The 27,815-nt window shown below is 38.6% G+C and overlaps 1 protein-coding gene across 1 annotated transcript in view; it reads right to left on the bottom strand.

The window, feature by feature from the left end:
* The window catches only part of Rbp (RIMS binding protein), a 453,814-nt gene that overhangs the window by 385,320 nt on the left and 40,679 nt on the right, over window positions 1-27,815 (bottom strand). Inside the window, exon 2 of the mRNA XM_075364347.1 lies at window positions 321-359. Within this exon, the coding sequence (XP_075220462.1) occupies window positions 321-359 (39 nt within the window). The remainder of the gene's footprint in view (window positions 1-320; window positions 360-27,815) is intronic.

The raw sequence follows: 27,815 nt of genomic DNA, 5'->3' as shown, positions 1-27,815 counted from the left end.
TATAAAAGAACGCAAACGCTGTAATATGTAGTAAATATTTTGAAATTAAAATTTAATACTGGAATAGAGAATTTCATTAAATCTGTCAAAAAAAAAGGTATCAATTTATCTTATTGATTTGTGCGCTGTATATAATAACATACAAATGCGAGTTAGAAATAAATTCGTAGTCTACTATAGAAATAAAGTACTTTAAAAGCTTATAAATTTATACAAACTACGGTGATTTATTTATTTACTGGTGACTTTTAAGGTTACGGATCAGCCATACTACAACCAAAAAAGTTTTCATGTAAACAATATTTTGTTGTGCACTTTACCTTTATCCATTTGCAAGATTCTGGAATCATTTTTTGCATCTGAAATAAGAGACAGAAAATGTTAAGAACGTTTTTTGTTTTGTTTAATCTGTTTTGTCTTAATGTTGATTAGATAGGTTTTTTCGGGGAAAAGGTTCGTTTTATATTACATAATAAGCATTTAATTGTCATCGTTATGACTTGCGTAATTTTAAATGTTGTATAGTACTCGTAAAAGTATTTCTGAAACTTTAATTTTTCATCATTCGATGAGAAGCAATTGTATTTTGTTTTAATCTCTTTGCTAAAATCGTGTAAACGTATCGTACAAAATGTAGTCAACGATTTAATCAAGTGTATTCGAATGGCATATAAATAAACTGTATTTCACGTTATCTGAGATGTGAAATTTTCTTGATTTTATTCTTAATCATAGGAAATAAAATAGTAAAAGCGTTCAAAATAAAACTGTAAGAACATAAAGGTTGTAGGTTCACATTGAAAGGTACAAAAGGTACGAGTATTATTTTGTGCCCTATAGATGAATTTTACGAAATTTATGAATTTTTTTTTGCACAGTAATTGTAATTTTTATTTTTATTATTGTATAGTTTATAAAATAAATATCAATTTACATATCGGCTAAACTTTACGATTTTCCGCAAAATATCCGAGTCTGGCCACGATTCAGAAAATTTTCCTAATCTCCAAATTTTAAGAATTCTTTTCTCTCCCTATTTTTTCTTTTTTTTTCATTTACACTTCTTGAATTAAAGGTCGGTTCACATTGAAAGCTACAAAAATATATAATAAAATACAAAAAATTATCGCACAGATAAAACGTAGATACTCGCATCAGATGGTTATAAGAATTCCCATCTAACGGCGAAATGACTATTCTAAATTGAAAAAAATACATTTATATATAAATATAATCGTCCATTCATTAAAAAAAGCATTTTAAAATTTGTTTTTTTTTTGAATCGTCTGATTTAAAATTATTTTTGCAAAATTGATATATATATTTATATTATTTTTAACTTCCTTCATTTGAAAGATTCTAATATGTAATTTTAATTTTTTTAGTTTCCAAGGTACCCAAAACAAATGCGGAGAAATGTAAAGATTCTAATGAGCGTAACCAAGCAGAAAAAACCGCAGAACGAGTTCGAGCTTTATTATGAAATTATTTTTTGACGTAGTCAAAAAATAATTTCATAATAAATTTCGGAACATCTATAAGTGGTCCTTCCAATGTTATATTAAATTCAGATATATATGTAGTGACTCCCGGACCACCACGTCAGCCAGCTCCTATCAATTTAAATTAAATTATTTCCAATGATATTGTAAATCAAGTTGGTGACAGTATGTGCAATTCATCTTTGTCCACTCCAGCACAAGATTACCGCAATGTTATTACTGTGCAAGCTGAGATGCATAAGCAAAATTCTCCTCGGCTTTGCAACCGCCGTGTAACCAAAAACGTTCCGTTAACACCAGCGGAGCGTATGTGACAATGGCGAGCAAAAAAAAAGAACAATTAACTGAAGCTTCAACTTGCAAGCTCTATCCGAATCAAGACATTGTGCCGGATGAGGAAGTTATTTTATCACACCAAGACACCGTCATGGATCACGACCATCTTCAATCAGATGGGCAGGACATACATTCCAAAGAAGTATAAATTCTTACGTGCGTACATAAGTACACACATGCTTTTTTTTGTTTTGTAACATGCTATGATCAAGGTTTTACTAGGACTTGCCTTTTATATATATATATTTTTTTTTTTCTTAAATTTATGTAATAATTTAAAAATTAAAAAAAATCACGAATAAAACATTAGCCTTAATTGTAGGAGCAATAAATTCATAAAGGAAATCTAGAAGGACGTATTAAAAAGATTAATCGATCTGTTATGTTCGTATAAAATTAAAAAAAAACTCTAAAGAAAAAAGTATTAAGTAGGTAATAGTAATAATAAATGACTATAATTCACTGACAGAACAGCAATTAAATTCAAGTCGCCCGTACCACAAGGCCTACTTCAGAACAAAAGAAGTTTCTAAATTTATCTTGAACCTCAAAGTTTCACTGACATTTCTATTGTAGCGAGGTACCACCGAATTATTATTAGAGATCTTGTTATAGTTACACGTTTTTCGATGTTTTACCCATGTAGGACGGCAATGAAAATTATTTAAAAGTATAAACTTTTTAAAAGACAAAACGAAACCAATTTAATAATAAATAATAACGTTTTTAAAACTTATGTCTTAACGTAAATCGCTCCATTTTTTCACTCTGATGTTCTGATGTCATCTAACATTATTGTCAGCGGGTTTTGAGTCAGTCAGAGACCTGTTTAGAATATGGCCAAAAGGTTTCTAAGATTTAAATCGTGTCTGTTCATTTTATGAATCCTTTTGTGAGTGTATGTTTTTCTGTTTCATAGTGTGTTGAAACGTCGTCCTTTTTGTGCATGTTTAGAATATTAAAGTTGTCAGTTTTAATGTATTGTGATTATTATCCATAAGATAGTTGGCAAAATTCTATGTCACTACGGAGAGGGGTTTTAAGCGTTCATTCTGTCCTTGTTTAAAACTGCGTTCTGTTTGAACAATATAAAATGTTGTGCGGTCGGAACAGTAGAATTAAAATACTCCAGGGAAACAGTTTTTTTTCTTTTTTTCACGGATTGCGTTTTGTATATAACGATTTGTTTTGTTTGTCCTTCTGAAGGCTGCATTGAACACGAGTTTTTTTTTTAATTTCAGAGCTATTTTCTCGAAGTTTTGTTTCTGAATGTTAATATAGACAGAATGTACCACGAAGTTCTTCCGGGACTTTAATAACCTATTCTACTCGTGAAAATATAGAAAAAGTTCACATAAATATATGTACTAGAGTGCTTCGTTTGCGAGTTATGGCTAGTGAAAGACCTCGCTCGGATTTCAGCTACCCAGGTGAAATGAGGTCGTACTGAAATTTTTAGGACGTCAATTAAGGGACAGAATTCGTTATTTGTTTTAGTTTCTGACCTAAAAAATTGGCTAAAATTGGTCCCAGAACCGTATCTGCAGTAATTTTTGAGAAAGTTGGGGTGAAAACTAAATTGTGGTAAAATCTCTTGTTTTTACTTCCTTGTACGAAGAAAAGGAATTATTGCAATCGCCAAAAATTTCGGTTTTCAGATTTCAACGGAAATATTTATTTTGACCATCCCTAAATCCATTTTGACTAGTATCGGCGTGACGTCTGTACGTACGTACGTATGTATCTCGCGTAACTCTAAAACGATTAGCCGTAGAATGCTGAAATTTTGTATTTAGGACTGTTGTAACATCTAGCTCTGCACCACTTTTTTTGATTGCAATCGACTGGACCAAAAATGGTCAAAAGTCCAAAACATTTGGATTAACAATACAAAAAAAAACCTGAAAAAACATATTAGTAAAACAAAATTTTGTGTACCTTTCATTTTAATTCAAAAGGTTTTACAATCGGAGATTAATAATTATTAATAAATCCATACATTTAAATTAAAAAAATATATATACGTATATGAAGTCGGATTCGAACCGATTTGTGCACGGTTACGGATTCGACACGTTCTCACTTACACCACATACCTACTTGAGCGACGTGAAACAAGATTAATATGTAAACAATTAAACTATTCCATTTAGTGAACTCCTAAGTTTAAATGAACTGCAGCAAAAAATGTGTATATGTAATCTAATAGACCTACAAAGAAGTCATGTGGTGCCAATCATTTTTTTTATGTTTGACATACAATAACTTTGTTAAATAGCTAATAAACATATAAAAACTTTTAAACAATACTTGTAGAAAATTTAATTCCGAACAAAATAGTGTAAGATAAGTTGAAAAAACAAAGAAAAGTTAGAAAAATTAATTTTATATAGAAACAGTACACTAGTTCGTTATACGTACCAGATTACAATAAATGTTCAAACATGAGCCCGCCGTTTTTGACAATTCTTGGCTCCTTCTGTACTTCTTTTACTGCTCGTTGTAGTTCTTCAGGACTGTCCTTAAGTTGCTCAACCGCATCAATAATGCGGACAATTAGTTCCTCACGAGAATATATTTTTCTTTTGTATACAATATTTTTCATCCATCCCCAACGCAAAAATCTAAATGTGTTAGATCAGGCGATCTTGGTGGCCAAGAATGTAGACCTTCACGACCGATCCATTTCTCAGGGAAGTTATGATTTAAGTGACTGGAAACGGCACAAGAGAAGTGGGGAGGCGCGCCCTCGTGCTGGAAGTATACTTTGCGTCTCAGCGCTAGAGGAATATTTTCAAGGAGCTGCGGAAATTCTTCTTGAAGAAAGTGCAAGTAGACCTCACCCATTTAAGCGGCCAGATAACATGAACAGTCCAAACAGCCGATTGTGAAGAAGACCGCACCATTCATTGACTCTAAATCGGTGTTGAAAATTGCCTTACACCGTTTCATGAGAATTTACTTCTGCCCATGCTTGTTTATTGTATAAGTTGTTGACGCCATCTCGAGTGAAATTTGCCTCGTCGGTAAACAAAACATACTTGTAGATTTGTCGGTTTGTATCCACCAGTTGCAGAACTCCAAGCGAAGCGGGCCGTCTCTCCTGGATGCAGATGTTAATTGGCTGATTTTGATAAAGATAAAAATTGCTTTGTTTAAGAGTCCTCCAAACCGTTGAATGCGAAACTGCGATCCGCTTAGAAAGACGACTTGTACTTATGCATGGACCGATTCAATAATAATTTTATCAATAACAGCGTCGTGTTGGACAGATCGTTTGTAGCTGGTTCCAATACTAGGTAATGAACCTGTATTCCGAAGATTGCGAAAAGTAATTGTTTTGAGATCTGGAATCCTACTATTAGGAAAAATTACTTTATATTTTACTGCAGCAGCTGTAGCGTTACCATTACACTCACACAAAATGAATACCATACCAGCTTATTCCTCTGTTGTAAATAAGTAGCATTAATTAAGCGACAAACCGATCACACGTTCAGACTAAGATTCACAGAAAACCTTCGCTAACGACAGCACAGTTCACAGTACCCGATATACTTAATGTATCTTACAGAATGATTTAAACACTAATACAGTATTGCGCATTGATCTGCTGTTGATATTTTATTTCCAATTTTGAAATAGTATATTTTCAAATAATCTTTTGTATTACTGTCATTAATACAAAACATTATTATCTAAGTAATCTATATTTATTTATTTTACAATCGTTGTGTAATTTCCAGTTTTTTATTAATTTTTTAACAGTAAATTTTTATTTTTATAAATTTTTCACATCGGCAAAAGAGAATTTAGTTTTTGTTTACATTAAACAACTTTCCTGAAATGTAGTAATGTATTTTTTCTAAATAAAATTGATTTTTTTAAATTTTCTTTGTTTTATACGATTTATCTTAACCGTTCTTCTCAGAATTAAATTCTCAACAAGTTTTTTTAAAAATATTTATGTGTTTATTACCCATTTAAAAAACTTATTGTACTTCAAAAATAAAAGACAGGGTTTTTTACCTCAATTTATTGGTTTTCACCCCAGATTTCTCAAAAGCTTCTGCATAGGTCTGGGACCTATTTTATAAAAATCATAAGGGTACTAATTCTACCCCTTAATTAACGTCCTAAAAATTTCAGTACGACCTCATTTTACCGGGTTAGCTGAAATCCGAGCAAAATCTTTCACTACCCGTAGCTCGCAAACGAAGCATTTTAGGACATGTATTTTTCTGTGAACTTTTTCAATTATTTTCACGAATAGAATCGGTTATTCAAGTCCCGAGAGAACTTTGTGATGCACTCTGTATACAAAAAAGAACAATGCTGCTAAACGATTACCGAAATTAATATGAAAATAAAATTACTCCCAAAAACCGATTAAAAAAAATAAAGAAATTAAAAAACAAAAAAAGACTAACGCGTACGTATGTGTACGTGTGTTGGTGTGTTTGAATATTAATAACGTTTTACTGGATTAACCGATTTCGATGATGTTTATACAGAGGCCGTGTGTATGTAGCAATTTGTTGGTAGAATCTTTGGGTCAATATTTCCATTTTATCTTACTATTTATAAAAAAAATCATCTAACCATTTTTTTTTTAATTTGGCACAAAATTCCCCCTTCACTAAAAATCGAAAAAACTATCTTTTTATTTATTGCATATTTTTTAACCGATTGTTTTTCTTTCTATACGTAGTAGTAGTCCAAATAAAAAAAAATTTTAAAAATACTTTGGGGGCAATACTGGTGATGAGGGAGCCGATCTAATTTTTAAAATATCGATTTTTGAATTTTTTGGTTTATTTAAACTTTAGTTTATTTTTAAAACTTTTAATAGTAATATCACAATAAAATTTCATCATAATTCACCCTCCACCTCCAAAAAAGAAATCTTAGGAAACATTTTACCGGTTGTATATTTTTCAGTGGAAGTTTTTTTAATTTCTTCCATTTAACATAGTAAACGTAGAAAACAAAAAAGTTTCTTGAAAAGGTGATTTTGTTGGTGAGGGAGCAAACAAAATAAAGAAACACTGATTTTTTTTAATTTTTTAAACCTTTTTAGTTTATCTAAACATATAATGACAATTTTACAATAAAATTTTATCTTAACTTACCCCCACCCCAAAAAAGAAATCTTAGGTAAATTTATTCATGTATCATTAATTTTCCACTATATAAGAATAGATGCTAGGAAAGTATTACAACTTTGTTGTCAACTTTTTCCGTAGTGTCTACTGACAATAGTTGTATACAATTGAAATTGCAATTTAGGTTTAAAAATTAAGTAAAATTTTTTGTAAACGGTTTTTGGAGCGTAACTTTTGTTTCTAATTTTCATTTTGTTTGGTTTGAATAGGAGCATTTCAATGAGTGTCTATTACATCCTTTTGTATTAATTAAGTTTGTTTTCAGGTGTGTTGAATAGTCTTGGTCGTATTTTTAAATGTAGATAGTTTATACGGGGTTTAAAATTGTGTTTTTATCGGTTGACTTTTGTGATTTTGATGTTAAAAAATTGATTTGTTAATCGTGTTCATATTTATCTGTAAAATATATATTTTGTTATGTTTGATACTTTTTCTGATAAGTATTTATGTTTGTATTGAGAAAGACTTCTGCTGGATTACTAGAAATTGGAGTCCATAGGAAGGGAATGAATTAGCTGGGGAGCAATATTTATTTTTAAATGTAAAGTTTTTTTTTTGTAATGTTTATTATTTTTAAGATATGTTCCTAGTCGAGTTGGGGACTCATACGGGAATAGTCGTATTGATTTTTCGCTCTGCGATTAATACGTGTTTTTGGTTGGTTTATTGGTTTTTATTGTGGTACGTACGTTGGTTTATTGTGGTTGGCTATTTTTGGACATGTTTAAACATTCTTGATTGCTGGATAACGGACTAACAGTTTTTTATGCTGTTGTTTTTTGTTTTTTTTTCACTCGGTGGTACATCTGTTGTGTTATTGTGTATTCGTGCTGTTTGGAACTAAGAAGTGCATTATTTTTAGTTCGGGTGGGTTGCTCAATTGAATTAATTTGGTTATTGGGCAGCTTTAGTATTTATTAATTATTGTAATACTTAATTATTTGGTTGTCTTAGTTAAAAACTTAGGTTATAGACAAGTCATTACTAGTTGGTGGCGTCACTACTGACATTCGACATAAACAATGCCTAGGCCTGCAGTTCGCGGGATTTTTTGCTAGTGTGGTCGGAAACAGCTGAATTATAGGTTAGCTGTCAAATTGGCACGCAAGTCCCGCTTCTCGCGTTATACTACAGCTGTTCGAATACTCCAAACAGCGTTTATCTTCAGTTTACATTCTGTCTTTGTGGGTATCATTTTATGTGGAATCGGGCGGAGAATACAGTCTCAAAATCTGCGGATTTTGGCCGACTTTCGGCGGTTATATTGTAATCTCGCAAGGATGTCTGAGATTCCGGAGGGAATGGAATTTGAGGCTGCATTTTGGAATATCACAAAAACTGAAAGATCACCGGAGACTACATCATCTATTTGAGCTGTTGATCTAACTGAGGATGTGAAGAAAAGTAAGGGGACTGAGGTGAAGGCGAAAAAAAGGCCCAAAATCCCGAGTAGTGATTCAGGTGAAGAGATCACCTATGAGATTGATTCCCTGATGACGGAGGCGCATGCGCTGCAGAAGTTATATAAAGCTAACTCCTCAACTAAGAAGGCTATTACAGAAGGTATTAATAAGGTTTTTAACCTAGTGAAGGATGTCTCTGAGGTTCTGCAAGAATTACAAGAAAGAAGAGAAATGCTAGATAAATATGCCCAGACTGTTAGAACAGACTTGTCGACTTTACACGACATTCTCAAGACGGGGAATTTTGAGGAGGTTAAACAGGGTTTACTTAATCGGTGGCCCAATCAGATATTTGAGCGGACCACTGAGGAGACTGGCTTTCTGAATGAGGAAGTTGCTAGAGCCAAAGTATATATACTGGATTCAAGTTGTGAAAAATCTCCAACCCTTTTGCGGCTCATGTGTATCAAGTGTCTCCAGGAACTAGGATGAAGCTTAAACAGAGTGCACTTAGCTCTGGTGCGGTAGTAAGAAACATGTCTGGTGTTGAAATTCTCAGGGAATGTAAGATTGCGGATATGGGTGATACTTATGTTCTTCTTGTCGAGGGAGACGATCCTGAAATAGCTGACTGTCTATTACAGGGACTGGATAAGATATATCTAGCTGAGGATCGTAATATGGTGTTCGCTACGACCAAGGGTAAGCTTGAGAGCATAGCCAAGAAGATAATAGAATACTGGGCACGTCGCAAGCAAATTGATCGTGCGCTATTTCTCTCCGGTGAAGCACTTGGACCTGCTGTGCGGTCCAAAATTCTCTACGGTAATAATTAGACAGCAGGGGGCGACTTACGCAGAGTTACTGCGTGGTGTCAAGACGTCGGTAGGTGAGGATATGGCCAAGAGTATCCTTTCAGTTAGACGTAGCCAGGAAGAAGACGTGGAGGTACATCTCCTGGCGGGGACTAAGGTGTCTGAGAGCCTTAAAGAGCGCTTTATGGCGCAGACGCCTACGGCTAAGGTTATAGACAAAGGGCCGTCTATAGAGGTGATGACATTGGCTGAAACAAACAAGCTGGCTTCCGCCCGCCGTATCTTGGAGGGTTGGCAGTCATGTGGGGTCTCAGAGTGTCCTGGTGATATATCTTATTGTCAGTGTCTTTTTGGCTGTCGGTCGTGTGTGTACCTTCCGACAGTATCGAGGTTTTTCTGATTTTAAGGCTGTATCATCTAAAATCGCATAATAATTTAGACTCAGCAACTGTAGCTCTGCTACGGTGTGATTGGCGTGGATTTGTACGACGCGTACTCGCCTCAACGCGGCGAAAGGGTGGCAACGACTGCTGGTCGTTAGTCCCCGTGACAGAAAAGAGGCTTTGCCTCTTAGTCCTTCTGCGCTCTTGTCAGAGCGGGGGCCGTAATCTGTGGTTCATTGTTGTACGTCTAGTACTACAATCAATCGTTCCAGTAGCGGCGAAGAGGTACGTAGCGTGACAGGAGAACGTAAGGGTCTCCAGCTGCCCGTACTCGCTGGGGCAGTCGTCACATTGTGGGCTTGCCCAAATCAGTTATAGGAGACGGAGAGACGTTAGAATCTAGTTCTTTTAGGGAAACTTCGGCCATGTCCGATTTTCAAGTAGTAAAGCAGTCCAGGCGGAAGAGGAAACCAGCGCCGGTGCCATCAACAAGCTCCTCCGAGGACGAGGTCAGCGAGGCGATGGACACAGGGGCACCCACCCAGGTGCGGTCCTCCCCTGCAGTTGATGCGTTTAAAAGTTCTAAGTTCTGGTTCTGGTAGTTCTGCCCAGCTGTTGAAAGTAGTCCAGGTCCTCCTGGACTACTTGGTAGATTTTCTGTCGCTTCCAGGCGGGTTCAGCTCGGGAGTGAGGAAGACAATTCTCCCCCGGCTGGGTAAGCTGAGGGAAGCTTTTGTGACGGTTAGTGAGGGTTTCGAGGCCTTGGCCTCCAAGCCCCAAGAGGTCAAGGCTCCCAAAGTGGTCAAGGCTCCCAAAGACCTCGGCGCAGCCCAGGCGCTACGCCGAGGTCCTGAAGACCAAACGTGAGGCCAGCAAGGCGGTAAAAAAGCCCGAGGTAATTTTCGTAAACAAGGCAGAGGGCTCAAAAACCACAAGCCAGGAATTAAAGCGCGATTTCCGGGAAGCCCTTCGTGGTGACCGGAATCGGCTTAGGATTCGATATTAGGGAGACCAGTAAAGGGTTAGTTGTTGTTGCGGACAATAAGGAGACTGTCCAAGTCATCAAGGACTCTCCAGCGGTGCAGAAGCTTGAGGTTAAGGTGGACCCCAAGCGATTGAGGAAGCCCCGGGTCATTATATATGACATCGAGTGGAGTCTCTCCGATGAGGAGGTTCTGTCTCTCCTTCGAGAGCAGAACACTGATTTGGATGCGGCCACGTTCAAAGAGCAGTGTAGGTTAGTCTTTAAGACTGGAAAGCGTGATGCCTCTCGGTATCACGGCGTTTTTGAATTAGGTGCTGGTCTCCACCAGAAGTTTTTGTCCGAGGGTAGGGTCTTCGTTGATTTTGCCTCTTGCCGCGTCAAGGAATACCTTGATGTACACAGGTGCTTCAAGTGTTGTAGGTTTGGCCATAGGGCCAAGTTCTGTAAATATGCGTCGGTCTGCGCGCATTGTGGTGAAGAGGGCCACAAGCGTGAGGATTGTCCGCAAAAGAAGGAGGCTCCGGTGTGCGTTAACTGCAAGCGGTTACGCAGAAATCATAGGCACTCCATCAACAGTAGGGAGTGTGGTAGCTATTTAAGAGCGGTTGAGGTCTACTTCCACCCGCTTGATGGTTAGGTTCGGTCAACTCAATGCCCAGGGTGCCTATGCGGTCCAAGTCGAGTTAGGTAACGTCGTTGAAAACCGGAGCCTCGATGTCTTGCTTCTTCAACACCCGTATGTTGTCAAGGGTGATCTGCCAGGTTTTTCAGGCTGGAATAAGTTCCACGTAGGTGATAGTAAATCCGCCGTTCTGTGCAGGAAGTCTATTGATAGTGTTTTTATACGGCAGGCCTCTGACACGCATCATGTCGTTGTTAAGCTTCCTGTGGATGGTTTCGACCTAGTTGTGGTTAGTTCGTACTTTCAGTACAGAGATCCCACTGAATTACATTTGGAAAGATGGGATAGAATTATCAGGCTGGTAGCGGGTCGTCCTATTCTTATAGGTGTTGATGCGAATGCCAAATCGCTTCTTTGGCACAGTGGGATCACAGACGACGGCGGAGAATTCCTAGAAGGCTTCATCGCGCAGCATCGATTAGAAGTGTTTAACGTCGCCGGCGAGTCGGCAACGTTCGCCGGCGCTGTGGGATTGCGGAGGACCTTCCTTGGTACCAACATTGATGTTACCATAGGCAAGGATATCCCAGGTAGGATTCAGAACTGGTCTGTAGTCGATGATTGCGAAAGCGACCATCGGCTCATTGTCTTTGAGTGGTTAGGTGGGCTGCGCGATGTCTTTAGGGCGGACGTCCCTGTTCAGCAGGGGCGCTTCTTGCACAGGCGGGCGGATTGGCCCAAGTTTTCGAGCATTCTTGCGGCCAGGATGCGGGTGTTCACTCGTACCCTGGACGAGGTCCCATTAGATAACCTGGCAGAGGATTTCTCTTCTGCGGTGGTTGAAGCCGCAGAACTCTCAATCCCCCGAAGTACGGGTCGAGAGAGAATAGCTGGTTGGTGGTCTCGGGACTTGACTGCGGTAAAACAAGCCGTGGGCCGACTCAGGAGAGCCGCACAACGTGCGCGTGATCCTGACCGGCGCGAGGCCTTGTTTGCGGAGTACCGTTTGAAAAGGAACGAGTATTTTCATAGAATTAGGACTTCTAAACGAGATTCCTGTCGCTCTTTTGTCCAAGAGCAAGGGAATAAAGACCCTTGGGGAGTTGTTTATCGTGTTCTTGGTCATAAACATAGAAAGGACAATCTTCTGTCGGCTCTCTCGACCCAGGACGGCGTTGTTGTTGAGAAAGATCGGGTTATATCTCTTCTGATGGACGATCTGCTCCCCGATGATACCGAGGTTGGTGAGACCTCGTATCACCGGAGAGTTCGAGCGGCGGTTGTAAGTTTCACTACGGACTCTGTGTCTTTGGAGATTACTGAGGCGGAAGTCCGCCAGGTAATCTGTAGCCTTGCTAGGAACAAAGCCCCCGGATATGATGGTATCACGGTGGAGCTCCTTGTTCGCACCCTGCCCGTAATTCTTGGCCCGTTGACTAGGGTATTCAATAGGTGTTTGTTTGCCGGGTATTTCCCGGCTTGTTGGAAGCGAGGAATTCTGAAGCTATTGTTCAAGGGTGGCGACAAGGACCCCACCGTTAGTTCTTCTTACCGTCCTCTGACGCTCTTACCAGTTGTTGGAAAACTTTTCGAAAAGGTTCTTTACCTCCGCATTAATAGTAGGCTCACTTTAAATCACATGCTGATGGACGACCAGTATGGCTTTAGACCCGGTAAGAGTACAGAGGATGCGATTATTAGGGTCCTGAATCTGGCTTCGGGCAGCGAGTGCAAGTATGTACTCGGTGTCTTTTTGGACATATCCGGGGCATTTAATAACTTGTGGTGGCCCTCTGCCTTGTTCCAATTACAGAAGCGTGGTTTCACGCAGGAAGAAATTAGGACTCTCTCGAGTTATTTCAGCGACAGAACTGTCGTCCTTCGTGACGGCAGTTCGCAAGTAGGAAAGACCCTGTCTAAAGGATGTCCGCAGGGCAGTGTATTAGGTCCACTCGTCTGGACCATCGAGTTTGACTCTCTCATGCGGTTGCGCTTGCCTGGTGGCTGTCGCGTCGTGGATTATGCCGACGATGGGCGGCTGCTGGTTGAGGGTAATTCGCGTGCTGAGATCGAGCTTAGAGCGGCACAGGCATGTAGGGTTTTGCGGTTGTGGAGTCTTCAGCATAAGATGGTTTTCAGTGCGGAGAAAACCACTATGATGTTTTTGAAGGGCCGGAGTCATAGCCGGATCTCATGGAGTTCCCCTGGGGGTTAGAGGCCAAGGCACCTACTGTAGCTGCGCAGTGCTTCGGCGCAGGACCAGCCCGTGGTAAAGGAAATTAAAAAAAAAAAATAATAAAGTTTCTCCAAAAATTCGTTGGGTTTTAATTTACTTTTAAAATTAGTGAGTGTTTCTACTTTTATGTTAAGTTTTTTATGTTAACTCGTGTTTTATATATGATTTTTTATGCTTTTACCGTTACTACTTATGTTTATACATTTTCTGATAATCTTCTCTCTGTACCGGGTAAGGTGACTAATAAATATGAAAGCCGAATGTGGTCGCAAAAGCGACTGAAAAATCACGGAAGTGTTGAAAAAGTTATATTTTATACTTATAATTTTCTTCTTCTAAGGTTTTATTTAAATTTATTTTTACAAATACAGCTCCGTCGTTCTCTTTCCCGCATGTACCAGCATTCATAAAAATAAAATTACATACTTGAAATGAAACGCTGCAAGCAGTACGATGGAGAAAATTGTTTTATAAATAAAATAAATATATTTTCTATTTGGTGGTACAATTATTGTTACATGTTTACAGTCAATCCAGTTTACCAAACAGGTAAACTCCGAAATCTCAAAAAATCAGATGTAATTCTATTTGTTTCTGTTATTGTAATTCTCCGACTCCCGATTTAAATTTTTATCTTGTCATTACAAATTTTCAATACTCTACAAGACTCCGTTTTGTCAGTTTTTATTATCTTTGTTTAATAATAAAGCTGTAAAACTAGATTTCTTGGAAAAATTGTTGAAATATTTCAACTAAAAAAAAAAGTAAAACTGTGTGTGTTCCTCTGGTCCTCGACAACTGCATTCACAACTATCTATTTGTTGTGAATGCAAACAGAACTTTGCCTTAACATGTCCTAAAATGTGAATCGACCTTGAACATTACAAACATTATATGTAGCATTCATATGTTTCTATTACTAAAAGCATAATTCATTATTTAGGTTCAAAATTGTAAAATATTTGTTTTATTTATTGCCTTTAGAAGGAGGTTTCTAAAAAGTTGTTGGTAGTTTGAAAAAATTTTATCAATTTTTTTTTACCATGTTATGAAATTTTGAATCTCGGAAAAAAATTTTTTTCTTTTAAACCACATTATTCTCAAGATATGATGAATTAAATGTTTGGGAGATATCATCGGATTTGGATGATTGTATTAAATAATTCTAACAATAGCACTGAAAAGATTGTATAAAATGGAGGAGCCTCGGCCGATCTCGCTGAAATGAATTTAGGAAAAGGTCCCTAATTTTAAGTTACGAAATAAATAAACGCGATGAGAAGGTCGCAGCTTTTCTTCTTTTTTAACACTGTTTTCTTCCCGATTTTTCCGTACTTTCCAATAATTGGTTTTTATCGGTTCCTCTCCCCTTAGTTTTTATCAGTTGTGAGTAAAAAAAGAAAAAACAGGAAATTTTCATGCAGTATTGTATTAGCCAAATATTCATGATGATTGTATTATACATAACGCAATGATTTAATATATAGTGACTAAATACGATCCTACTTAAAATCGGCATCTCATGCTAACCTTACTAAGAAAATTGAAGAGTGAAATCGTTTCACTTACCGTCATAACTAAGAAAAATAAACCGTTCCAATGGACATTTCAAGTCCACAGAAATATAGATGATATTAAGTCCAACAAAATTCATCTGTAATGAATTTATCCTAGGGAAAATTTTAATAAATAAACCACTTTTTGATAAACGTCTGTATTTTTTTACATTTTTAATAGACTAATTCTTTTATTTATAAATACTATACTAGTTTCTGAACCGCAAAAAGATAGTTAAAGGTTAACCGCTTCCTATTTTACGAACAAACTTAACCTGATTTAATTCGCTTATATAATTATAAATATTATGTATTGTTTCCAATAGTTTTGCATCTAACCTAAGTCTGTGTTTTAATTTATATTTTCATAAACATTCAAGTCGGTAAATTATGTATTTTGGCAACCAATTTAACTGACACCAATAAATATACAGATTGGTTTTTGTTATAAAACTAATTTATAAATATTGTAACAAGACCGGTGTAACGGATTCCTGCCAATGAAAAAGAAAGTAGTACAAAATATTAACCTTTATAATTACTTTTATAATGAGAAGAATCCAGAAAGGAATTAAAAGAAACCCTTTTAGTAAAGGTCCGTAAAGACCCGTTAATAGTCCGGGTAAAGATCGGGTAAAGATCCGTTTAATAATCGTCCTTTGTAATGCTGCCAGCTAAAACACCTAAACAGATGTTGTTCTGTGAGAAGAGTTACCGGACCAAAGTTAGGAATGCATTGGAATGAAAGGGTTCGATCGATCGTTCTCACTATCAACTGTGGTCTGGTCCTGCAGGTAAAAAGGATAGGTGTATAAATACTCCCAGAAAGATTAGTTGAGATCAGGTCTGCGAGGTGTCAGTCTGCGAAACAGTTCTAAGCGAGGAGTTATGCGAGTTCGACGCGATTAAAGTGACATCACAAGTAATTCCAGTACATGAAAACAAGAAATGGTTCGGTGAGTTACTGTTACACTATAAGTGAAAGAGATAATGTTCTAAATCTCATTAATAAATTGTTAGGGTAGTTTTATTTGTGAACAGTAAAGGTATTTGTAGTGAAAGAACTTAATACTTGTCTTATCTACTGTACTACTGTTGTTAATACAAGACTAATTGTTAAAAGTGTTAAGATTAGCTGTTTTGCTAATGACTTTTGTCAATGGGACTGAATTCTGGTTTTTAATATTTAACTACCCGTGAATAAATCCTGATGATTACTTTAAATTCTGTTCTGTATGTAATCACTGTCAATTTTTTTTTTTTATAGGGTATATGGGCATCGACTTCTATGGTTATTACCCTCATCACATTCATAAAAAAAAAGATTTCAATCACCATAAGATTTGTCATATGTAAGGGTGTAAAGGGCCCTTATATTTTATTTAAAAACACCAAAATTATCAACACAGAATATTAATCAGAGAGAATCAGGCCCATGAGAGGCAGATGGAAGTACTTCGCCTAAAATTCTAAAACTATTCCAACTCTTCTAAAATCTCCTGCTCCGTGCAATTGAGTAGATCCCGACAAACCACAACATCCTTTGACGTGTTGAAATTGCTGTAAGTTTCGACCCGTAGCGCAAACTCACCTATCCTCTTTAGTCCTAGGATTTTCTGAGACTGGTTGTCATTAGTCGTCTCTACATGGAATCCGTTGTAAATTTTATGGATTTCCTTTACTGGGCCCTTAGCACAATTATTTATCACTCCAGCGATTAGGAATGGGCTGAGCCTCGAAAAATTACCATTCTCTCTACTAATAACCAGATATTTTGGTTTACAAAAACTACTCTTCTAAAAAGCTCTCTGGATACTCTTATCCTCTTTCTGTAAACTTACAGTCTCGAAACTCTTCCTCCGCTTTGTTTCAGACGAAACGGGTGGTTTAAGACGACGGTGTTTACGTGAACTCTCTGTCACGTTTAGAGATGTTTCAACTTGCATGATTTTCTGTTACTTCTGTAGCAAGTCTAGCCGCCGTGGTACACCCTTACTACATGGCTACCAACCCGGTACTCCGGTGGAACCGGCATGAGTCCTGGCAGAGAGAGGATGCGCAGTCTCTGCACTGTCTCCAGGCCTCTACACACAGACGTATTCAGGACTTTCATGCACTGACATACATCGGCACCTTAACTACGCGCTTTCCATCGCGGGGGGAGGCATGTGGATAGTGGAAGGGCCTCCGTTACACCTTTTGTCACTTCAACCCTGGCCGCCACATCGCCAGCTCAAAAGATGGTGTAAATCCATTTCCTTAATCATTAAAGTTCTTCATATCTGCAGGTTGCCGAGAATCCAGGTCTTGTATTACGGCCCTAGTTGGAATCGGGCCGAAGAAAATTCCATCTCCGAGGGAAAACACTCGGATCCTCGTTAGCCAGGGTTACGAATAGTACATATGTACAGGAGTTTCCGCCCTAGACATGGAACGTAGATTTTTCGTTCCGGACGTACGGATTATCTACCTCAGGGTATTATTATTATCACCATCATCACCATCGCCATCAACACCATCATTTTTTTTTTTAAGCTTTAGGGGTATCGACTGCTATGGTCATTAGCCCCTTCCACATAAAAAAAGAAAAACATACTTTTCCCTTCTTGTAAAAACACGAGCGACATAGTCAGTAGTCTAGTCATGTCAATAAAGATCATCTAATTAACAGACTTGTCATGGGATTAAAACCCCAAAAGAAACACAAAACAGCAAGAGTGTAAATAGTCCTTGCCACTTAAAAACAAAAACCATTTCTTACGAAAGATTGTCAAACAATCAAATTTACATCAAGTAAACACTTTGAAAATTACCATCACAAAATATTAGAAACCATTAATATAAATAAATACTGTCAAACACATAATGACAAGGGTGTAAAGAGTCCTTGTCACTTATTATCACGCATCACTTATAATAGAAGATGTTCAGAAAACATCAACAAGACACATCTAAAAAATTTCTTATTATAGTAAATTAAAAAAAAAAACAAATTATATTAAAATAAAATCTTCATGGAAATATAAAATCGATCTCTTGTTTCATCTCATCACCTCGGTTTCACTTTCTGCCATTTTTTTCACTTCTTTTCTCCATCATCAAGGATCTTGATGTCGATATCCATTGCATCTGTGTCATAATCATCACTTCTGGTATCGCAGATCCTTTGGTGGTGATTTTTACCTCCTGACCTTTTACTTTAGATGCAGTTGGCTCAGTCTTTCTATCAGTTACTGCTTTAATTTTAGGGTCAAATTTGAAATTTGCGCAACTGTTTTGACGGAACTTTCTACTTTCTTCTGCGACGGCTTTGGACTGTTTTCTCTTGATGGTCGACTCTTCATTATGTCCTCGATGATACGTTTCACCATCTTAGCTAAAGCTAGTACCAATTCTGACAGAACATCTTGTGACTTTTTGAAAGCTGTAAGAACTGTAGGAGCAGACGCAACTTGTGAGTAAGAAGCTGTCTTGGGCGTTCTGCCAAGAACAATTTTCCTTGCGTCAAAGTAGCTAACCTTCTGCGTTGTCTTAATCTCTTGGACAGCTATTTCCTGTTTATAAATAGGACAATCCCTAGACCTTGCAGAATGGTGTCCTGACAGTTAACATAAACAGGAGGATCTCTACACGGGTCATCTAGATGTAATCGTTCACTGCATACACATATGTGGTTCTTTGTACGAGTCGCCGTATGTCCGAATCTCTGGCAACCAAAGCAACGCAAATGTGTTGGGATAAACGGACGCACATCCAACCTATGAAAACCAGCTTTTATCTTCTACCGACACTTTGGTTTATTAAAAGTTAACACAGATGATGCGGAGGGTTGAACCTCTCCATTCCGCTGCATCTTAAGGCGACGGCACGCAATAACACCTTGTTCCTGAAGTTCATTTACAATCTCCTCTTCTGTGCAGTTTAACAAATCCCTGCACACAATAACCCCCTTTCAAAATACTATGAGGAGTAACCTCAATGTCCATGACTCATATCTTCTTGGCCTTTAATAATCTTAAAGACTGAACATCATCGACAGTTTCTACAAAACGTCCCACTGCGGTTTTCCTTGTCTCTTTGACCGGTTCTTCAGCAGCTTCCGTGATGCCACAAGGAATCATGAAAAATCTAGTTTTCGAAAAATCGCCGTCTTTCTTCTTTATAACTAAGTATTTTTGTACTGAACCACTATTCTTCTTTCTAAATTTACGAGTTTTCTTCTTCTTTTCCAGATCTACAATCTCTCTTTATCACTGAATTCTACATTCTTCCTTCTCTTCGCCGGCGAAGACAAAGGCTCTCCAGAACGAGGGCTTTTACGTGGACTCTCTGCCATGGAAGATGTGGATGTTAAGTTGTCCATAAACCTAAACTATACAATTCATGATGTCACAAGGTGCGAGCGGAGAGATGGTTGGTCGTACCCAGATTATTGATCTTGTCTGTGTTTCCCAGTTCATCGCCTTCCACAAATTTACCCGGGCCGGGGAGTCAGGTACTGCCTGATCCACGACACCGATATCCCAGGGCTCACACGTAGAATTAAGGGCTCCGTACCCTTGCCCATTAGACAATTCCTGCCAAGGCCCGAAGTGACTGACTCACACTGGATGGCGCAAGACTTCAGCAAAACAAACTCATAACAGCCCAACCTCAACCCGGCTACACAACCGTGAAGAGGGATGAGCACTCAGCGTTCGCACTCTGCCCAGCGTCGGCAAAGAGATTACGGTCATGCCTCCCACCCCAGCTAAAATCAGCGAAACCGAGATGCACAACTGTAACCAGCTCGGACAGCTCGGAACCGCCAATTCCGTACCCCGTAGGGAACTCCTGAGCATGACCATTTCCCGTCGGGGAAAAAATTCCTGTTTAATAATAATGGGCTTCCCGTGGGGACTGTGGGTAAAGCTAGAGTGTTGAGGTAATGAACCTCTTGCGAGGCTAGACCATTCATCACCGTTAACTGGTAACAAACGGAGTGCCTCTGGAGCGCAGTTTTGTGAGGTGCAATGGGGTGCTCTTATAACATCTCTGCAAACAATCATCCGATTTTCAAAATTCAATCTAGGTAATTGTAAATAGGATGAAGGCTAACTTTTGCATGCATCAGGTATACTCTCCAACGGCTATTCGGAAATGTTGTTATACCTGGCAACCAATATTCTATTTTCAAAATTCAAACAGGGTATTTCCTGGTATACTACAGAATCACGATGGTACCAAACCGGAACAAAAATTAACTGATACTCAGAAAATTTGAGTGGCCTGCGTCACGCCGAGACCAGCTTGAGCCCGGTGAGCACAAACGGTCTTTGTAGAGTTTGATGACACTACGATTGAGATAATGCTGTCGACATCGGATAGAGGATCGAGCCCGTATTGTCAAATTTAATGCTTTAGGGCAAACGGCAAAGCGAAACAGCGTATACTGTCACTAATATGTTGTAGTTTGTGCACCGTTACAGCTGGGTTGTAACGGTGTATAAATTACAACGAACTACCTTAGATAGAGCTGTCGAAGATCTAAACACACGCATCTTTGCCAAGGGCCAGGTCTACGCAGCACTGAGTTGCGTGTGAAAGTTGGAGAGTTTAACCATTGCTGCATAATCCGCGCGATAAAAAGTCTTTCAAGGAACTCAATCGTTTGATAAATTTGTAAGTTAAGATCGGTATACGCCAATTAAAAAAAATTTAATAGTTTACAGTTTCCTTATTTGGCTCAATAAGTTATATCCAAAGTTTTCGAATCATGAATTTTTCTCGATGATCACTAATAAGAATTAAATAATAAAAGCAATTATAAAAAACACGACTGCCAAGAAATAAATAAAATGAACTAAAAAAAGAAAACAAGGTATGGAAATAAAGGACTAAACATCGTTATGCAGTATTTAATTAAATAATATAACGGGTGACCGATCAACTTTCAAACAGTTTTAATTTGTTTAAATATGTTTTTCATATTGTAGAATTATCAAGCATTTAAGGTTGTCTAATGATTAAGTTCTCATCAGGCCTTAAATCGATAAGAAATTTTTGGCCTTCAACGAAAATCATTACATGCAGTCCGGGGACTCTGAATAGTAGTCCTATATTAAAGGGCTATGAATTATTCTTTATTAAAGAGACCCCGACTGCATTTAAAAATTTTCTTGTCGATTTAAGACCTGGTAAGAATAAAAAAAAAGGTTTTTTTTTAAATTCAAATAATTAAAACTATACAAATTTCTACCTTCAACATAAGTAATAAGTTTCCTAAATTCTGTAATATCAGACAATCGAAGTCAAATACAATTTATTTTGGACGTGTAGAATACAGTCTTGAATCGTTAAGATAAAATGGTTGAACTGCACCACTCACAGTAGAAATTTCAAGATGGCGGGTGATAATCAAAGATCGAAAAATAAAACTGTTTATTATCATCACTCTGACGAGGAGATTAACAATAAAAAATGTCAGTAACGAAACGTACTATAAATGCGCCAATAAGTACAATTAATTCTGTTTTATCAAATCCAGAAATTCCATATGCACTCTGGGCTATATGCCAATAGCAAGGCTGCAGCACTAAAACGTTTAAAATTACTTTTTTAGCTGTGAAAAAGATATATTTAAGTGGAGTCTAGAAAACAGGAAAACGGGTCAAGAAGAAATTCATGTTACTATTTCGTAATAAATGTGAGATATTTTACTAACTCTAATTCAATTTGTTTTTGTATTTTTTTGTCGAAACGCAAAATTTTAATTTATCTTCGTTTTTTTTTAGAATAATTGGAAAAATAGCCATAATTTTTCTTCAATTATGAATTGAACTTCATGGTAATAGACATAGATAAATAATTGGTAGCGTCTAAGATTTTATAATTATTCTCATAAATTGTACAAATTACGGTTACTGTACAAATTGTACAGTTACATGGATTAATATATTATTCATGGATATTTATCTCATATCTGTATTTATCTAAATGATACTGCCCTATATTTATTAGGTGATTCCCTTTTTTTCATTTCTAGAAAATATATTCTTTCTTTTTTTTACTAAATTTCTTTCAATCAATAAAAGCTTTTGTTGGTATATTTTACATTAAGTAAATCATACTTAAAGATTAAAACAATAGTTAAGCGCTGTAAATCACTTTCGAACTTTGTTAAATAAAAATAGGTAGTGTGGCTGTTCGCGAAATTTTACCATCAACGTCTCAAGTCGGACACAAGCTTTAAAAATCCCAACATTAAACTCAACTGGAAAATCACTTGCGACTGATGAGGGACAATTAGACCCGTTTAATAAAGGAAGAACGAAATTATAAATGTTCAATCCGTGCTCTATTACGTAAATTAAAATAATGAAACGTTTCCGTAACAAGTTGAACAGTTATAATGAGACTCTTCTTAAGCAGGAAGTTATTATTATGAGCCGATAATTTATCTAAAACATTAAAGTGAAAACGAAACATCGGATATGAAACTAAAGAAATTGCATCTGAATGATTTGTCCCAGAGAAGACGGTAAACGATGTCAAAATACAACAATATTCCTGAAACGAAAGCTAAAGAGGACTACGTAGATATATATTTGTGTGCTGCAGTTGAAGTTAGCAAGAGCAAAGAGGCAATCAGTGTCTATCACCATCTAAGATTCAAATTCCAAAGTAAGTTTATTCCAAAAACAGTGATACAAAACATCAAAGAGTAATCAACGTATACGCTAATTAAAGCTCAATTTTGTCCTCTTTTAATATATATATTTTTTTTAATTTCTGTAATAGAATTCCATCAGTAGAATCTAATTACTTAAACCTTCATTGTTATTTTAATTCTATTATCGCAGAATAGGTTTATTTCTTATTATACGTATTTAAATTTTTGTTTATATCTTAAAGTAAAAGAGTGTATTTTGCTGGTTAATTTTATACTATTATTGTAATAAATTTTTTAATTGTATTTACATATTCGATACGGTTTAAATTATTTGCATATTATTTTTTTTTAATGGATAAATTAAGCTGTTTTAAGCGTGTTAAAAGAGGCCAGGCAATCCAGGCGAAACCCATCGGGTTGGTCTAGTGGTTAACGCGTCTTCCCAAATCAGCTGATTTGGAAAGTCGAGAGTTACAGCGTTCAAGTCCTAGTAAAGCCTAGTAAATTTTTACAAAGTCCTAGTAAATTTTTACACGGATTTGAATACTAGATCGTGGATACCGGTGTTCTTTGGTGGTTGGGTTTCAATTAACCACACATCTCATGAATGGTCGAACTGAGAATGTACAGGACTACACTTCATTTACACTCATACATATCATCCTCTGAAGAATTATCTAAACGGTAGTTACCGGAGGCTAAACAGGAAAAAGAGAGAGGCAATCCAGGCGATTGCTATGAAGGCACATGAAAGGGACTTAACACAGATACACAAAGACCTACAGAGGATAAGCGAAGAGACTATAGTTATGAATGATATCGGAACTCAGACCGAGGGGCACTATCGAGACGAAATGACTGACATACTTGATCAGGATTTAACTGATGAGCAACTGTTAGACAGACTCCCTGCTAGACGGTCTAATTGGGTGATGAGCCGACTCACCCAGGTCGACACAGTGAAACCTGGAGGGGACAATTGTTATTTTGTGGACATAGCAAATATTAAAAGTAACAGCCAATTTGCAAAGGCTAGTCGTGGAGCGATGGTGCTCCAGGACTCAACAATATTGGAGGATAAAAAGATTCCAACTACGGAAACGAAATACACAGTGTTGTATGATTCCAGTAAAGGAAATAAGGCCATAGCGACCCATGTTTTAAGAGCGTTAAGGAGGGTAGTGGGGAAATCGGAGTCATTAGTTTTCGTAGTGCCCACGGGCCCGGCTAGCATAATAATCAAGAAGATCATTATATACACAATGAGAAAGGGGAAGACCCTGCCTAGGATGTTTCTGCCCAACCCGGAGCAGCAGGCCAGGGCAAGATCTAGATCGACCTCGACAAGAAGAGGGACTCCACCTGTCGCAGAAAGCAAGACCGTTGTGGTAAAAGCACAAGGCAAAACATATGCGGATCTGGTGAGGACAATGAAGGAAAAAATTAGTATGGAAGAGGCAGGTGAGGTCCTTTCCACAAGGAACAACAAGAGGAATGATGAAAGTACTGTTAATCAACAACAATAGAAGTCGACTATCTAATGACATGGTCGAGGAAATAGCTACACGGGGGGGAATACGATTTCATCGTCGCCACAGAACCTAATGTTTATTCTGCGGCTAAGCGTCAATGGATCTCAGATAGGAATGGGGAAGTGGCCATTAGGCGAATCGTAAACAGCTGGGACTATGGCCTATATAGTAGAGAAGAAGGAATTATTGCCGTGGAACTTAGTGATACGATATTGGCAGGCGTATATATTAGCCCCAATAGCACGATATAATTATTCCAAGACAGAATATTTAGTTTGCAACGAATCGTAATGCTGGCCAGGAAGAAGGTGTTGATACTTGGGGACTTCAACTGTAAGACAATGGCAGCTGGGGCGAATTCAACAAACGCTCGGGGAAGGATACTAGAAGAATTCCTTGCGATTACAGGTGCTGCATGTCTGAATAATGGAATACCTACATTCTATGCGAGAGGACATCAGTCAATTATTGATCTTGTAATTGCAGATAACAGAATATGTCCGGACTATGTAAATGTTGCAGTACTAAATGAAGAAACGGGGAGCGACCAAAGAGCTGTTGCAGTGAAATTTAGGGACCATAATACAAGAAGAACACGGCAAAATATTACCGTTAGAATGTCTAGTAGACAAAGAGATATAGTAGTCAGAAAGGCGGCTAACAGAATGATTGAAAGCGCACAACTTACTCCGGAATTATTCCAAAATATAATTACGGAGGAAATATCTAAAATCCCGAGCAATACTGTAAGACACCATCCAGTTTACTGGTGGAATGGTGAAATTGCTGGTCAAAGGGATGAAATGCACCGTTGTAAGAGGAGGCCGCAGCGTCTAAGGATGCATGGAGGTATTACAGACGAAAGTGAACGGGCTATGGGAGCTTATAAGCTCGTAAAAAATTAAATTATTTAATTAAGAGAAAAAAACTAAGTGGAGGGAACTGTGCGGCGAATTAGATGCAGATCCATGGGGGCGTGCGTTTCAAAAATATTACAAAGCGTTTGGGGAGACACCTGACTATGTTAAGTGATGAAGAAGCTGCACGATAGATGTCGGTCCTCTTTCCTCGGGAGGAAACGGACAGAGAGGAGACCATCCAGTGTGAACGTGGCAGGTTTTCACAGGATGAGGTGGTTGCTGCTGTTAACAAACTGAATAATAAGAAGAGTCCGGGCCCGGATGAAGTCCCGGCAGCAGTGATCAAAGGGTTGACCAAGCTGGTGCCGTGGGAGATGACCGATATCATGAGTTTTGGCCTGCAGTACCGCACGTTCCCTCGATGCTGGAAAGAAACTAGGACAGTTTTCTTGCCTAAACCGGGTTCGGGTCATAATGGCGGCGAGTACCGCCCTATTAGCCTTATTAATAACGTAGGCAAGGTCGCGGAGAGACTGGTGGCCAATAGACTCCTGGAAGAACTTAGCAATAATGCGTGTCTGCAAGATGAACAATATGGTTTGAGGAAGGGCCGTTCAACTGTAGATGCCATTAACAGGGTGGTAAATTGGGCAAGTGGAGTACGCCAAGGGACCTGGAGGACTAGGAGAATACCGTTAATGATCCAACTCGATATTAAAAACGCATTCGGCACGGTACCATGGTCGGCAATTACAGGAGCACTAAGGACCATGAATATCAGCAATTACCTAATAAATCAGATACATTGCTACCTAAGCGATACATGGACGGAGGTTAATAGTCTTGATGGTACTGGGAGGTTCCAGGTATTCGGCGGCGTCCAGCAGGGGTCACTTTTGGGACCCCTGCTCTGGAATGTGTTCTATGACAGAGTATTCAGATTGAATTACCTGGCGGTGTCAAAATAGTTGCATACGCGGATGACATAGCCATTCTAATTGAGGATAGAGAAATTGATGTCGTCGAGGAGAACTTGTCCCTCCGGATAATAGATGAGTGGCTGAGAGATCATGATATGGAGGTATCCCCAACGAAAAGTAAGTACATCCTATTTACGGGTAGGAGGAGGCTTAGATCCGATTCGTGGGGAGGATGTAACGGAGGTAAAAAGTACTAAGTACTTAGGTGTGGTTCTGGATAAGAATCTCAAATTTAGTGGACATAATGAGACGATTTGCAAACGAGTGGTGCCCACCATCAAAGCAATTAGGAGACTGTTTGTGGATCATTCTGTGCCGCGGGCCTCTATAAGAAGGCTTATTACATCGGCTATGGTGTCCTCTGCACTTTAAGCCGCGTCGGTCTGGGCTGGAGCCATTAATGTCCAACGTAATAAAACACGAATGCGCAGCATGCATAGGATGGCGCTGTTGGGAGTTGTGGCTGGCTTTCGCACAGTATCTTATGAGGCGTTGTGTGTGCTGGCGTCAGTCCTTCCGATTGATCTCCAGATATACGGAAGGAAACTGAGATCGGAGGGTCGAAGTAAGACTGGGGTAGACGCTACGACTAGACGAGACTGGAAGGAGATGTGGGCTGATGCTACAGTTGGGCCTGGACCAAGAGGCTGATACATAATTTAGACATATAGCTGGACCGCCCGTACGGCGATATGAATTTTTACGTGACCCAGCTTATGTCGGGTCATGGCTGTTTCGGGTATTACTTAAAAAGGATAGGCAAGAAGGACACGCCACAGTGCCAATATTGTGGGGAGATTGATGAAGCCGAGCACACCTTGTTTCGGTGCAGGAGGTGGGTACGGTATCGCCAATTTATAATGGAGAACAACCTAGTAGTGGATAACCTCATCGAGTGGTCGTTGACTACCGAAGAAAACTGGGAGCAATTTTCTAGTTTTGCTGGAACTATATTAAAAATAAAGGAGGAGGAATCGAGACAAAGGGACTGATAATGTGCCGTAGATAGGGAAGGGCGGATAGCCTCGTCGCTGAGGGCCCGCATGCTCAGGTGTGCGGGTTCCTGTGAGGTGGCGGGGACTCCTGGGGAGCTTGTCCGCGTAAGTAGAGGGAAAAAAGACCTAGACCCGGCTGGCGGGGCTAGTTTCTGGGGGTCCTGTGCCCCTGGGGCTGGCTCTGCCGGTTTGAGGCGATGGCGTAAAGACCGAGACCCGGTCCTTGTCGGGGGGGTGTGGAACGGCATAGCCGGGCTGCATTCCTCCCGGCAGGGATTAGAGGCAGGCACAGAAAAGATCCGATACCGGGGTGGCCGACCTACCGTGCCGGGTGTAAAACCGGTGGGTGGGAAGGCCGCCTTAGAGTTTAAGGACACGTCCCTGGGTCGAGTATACTTAACTGGATGTCCGGCCCAGGGATGTAGGGTAAAAAAAAAATAAATAAAAAAAATAAATAAAAAAAAAGAAAAAAAAAGGCAATCCAGGCGAACCCACCGGGTTGGTCTACTGGTGAACGCGTCTTCCCAAATCAGCTGATTTTGAAGTCGAGAGTTCCAGCGTTCAAGTCCTAGTAAAGCCAGCTATTTTTACACGGATTTAAATACTAGATCGTGGATACCGGTGTTCTTTGGTGGTTGGGTTTTAATTAACCACACATCTCAGGAATGGTCGAACTGAGAATGCACAGGACTACACTTCATTTACACTCATCCATATCATCCTCATTCATCCTCTGAAGTATTATCTAAACGGTAGTTACCGGAGGCTAAACAGGAAAAAGAAAGAAAAGGCAA

The sequence above is a fragment of the Lycorma delicatula genome, chromosome 4, assembly GCF_047948215.1.
Source record: "Lycorma delicatula isolate Av1 chromosome 4, ASM4794821v1, whole genome shotgun sequence".
In the NCBI taxonomy this organism is placed as follows: domain Eukaryota; kingdom Metazoa; phylum Arthropoda; class Insecta; order Hemiptera; family Fulgoridae; genus Lycorma; species Lycorma delicatula.
The sequence above is the reverse complement of the archived record's forward strand: the minus strand, read 5'-3'. Positions and strand labels throughout refer to the sequence as shown.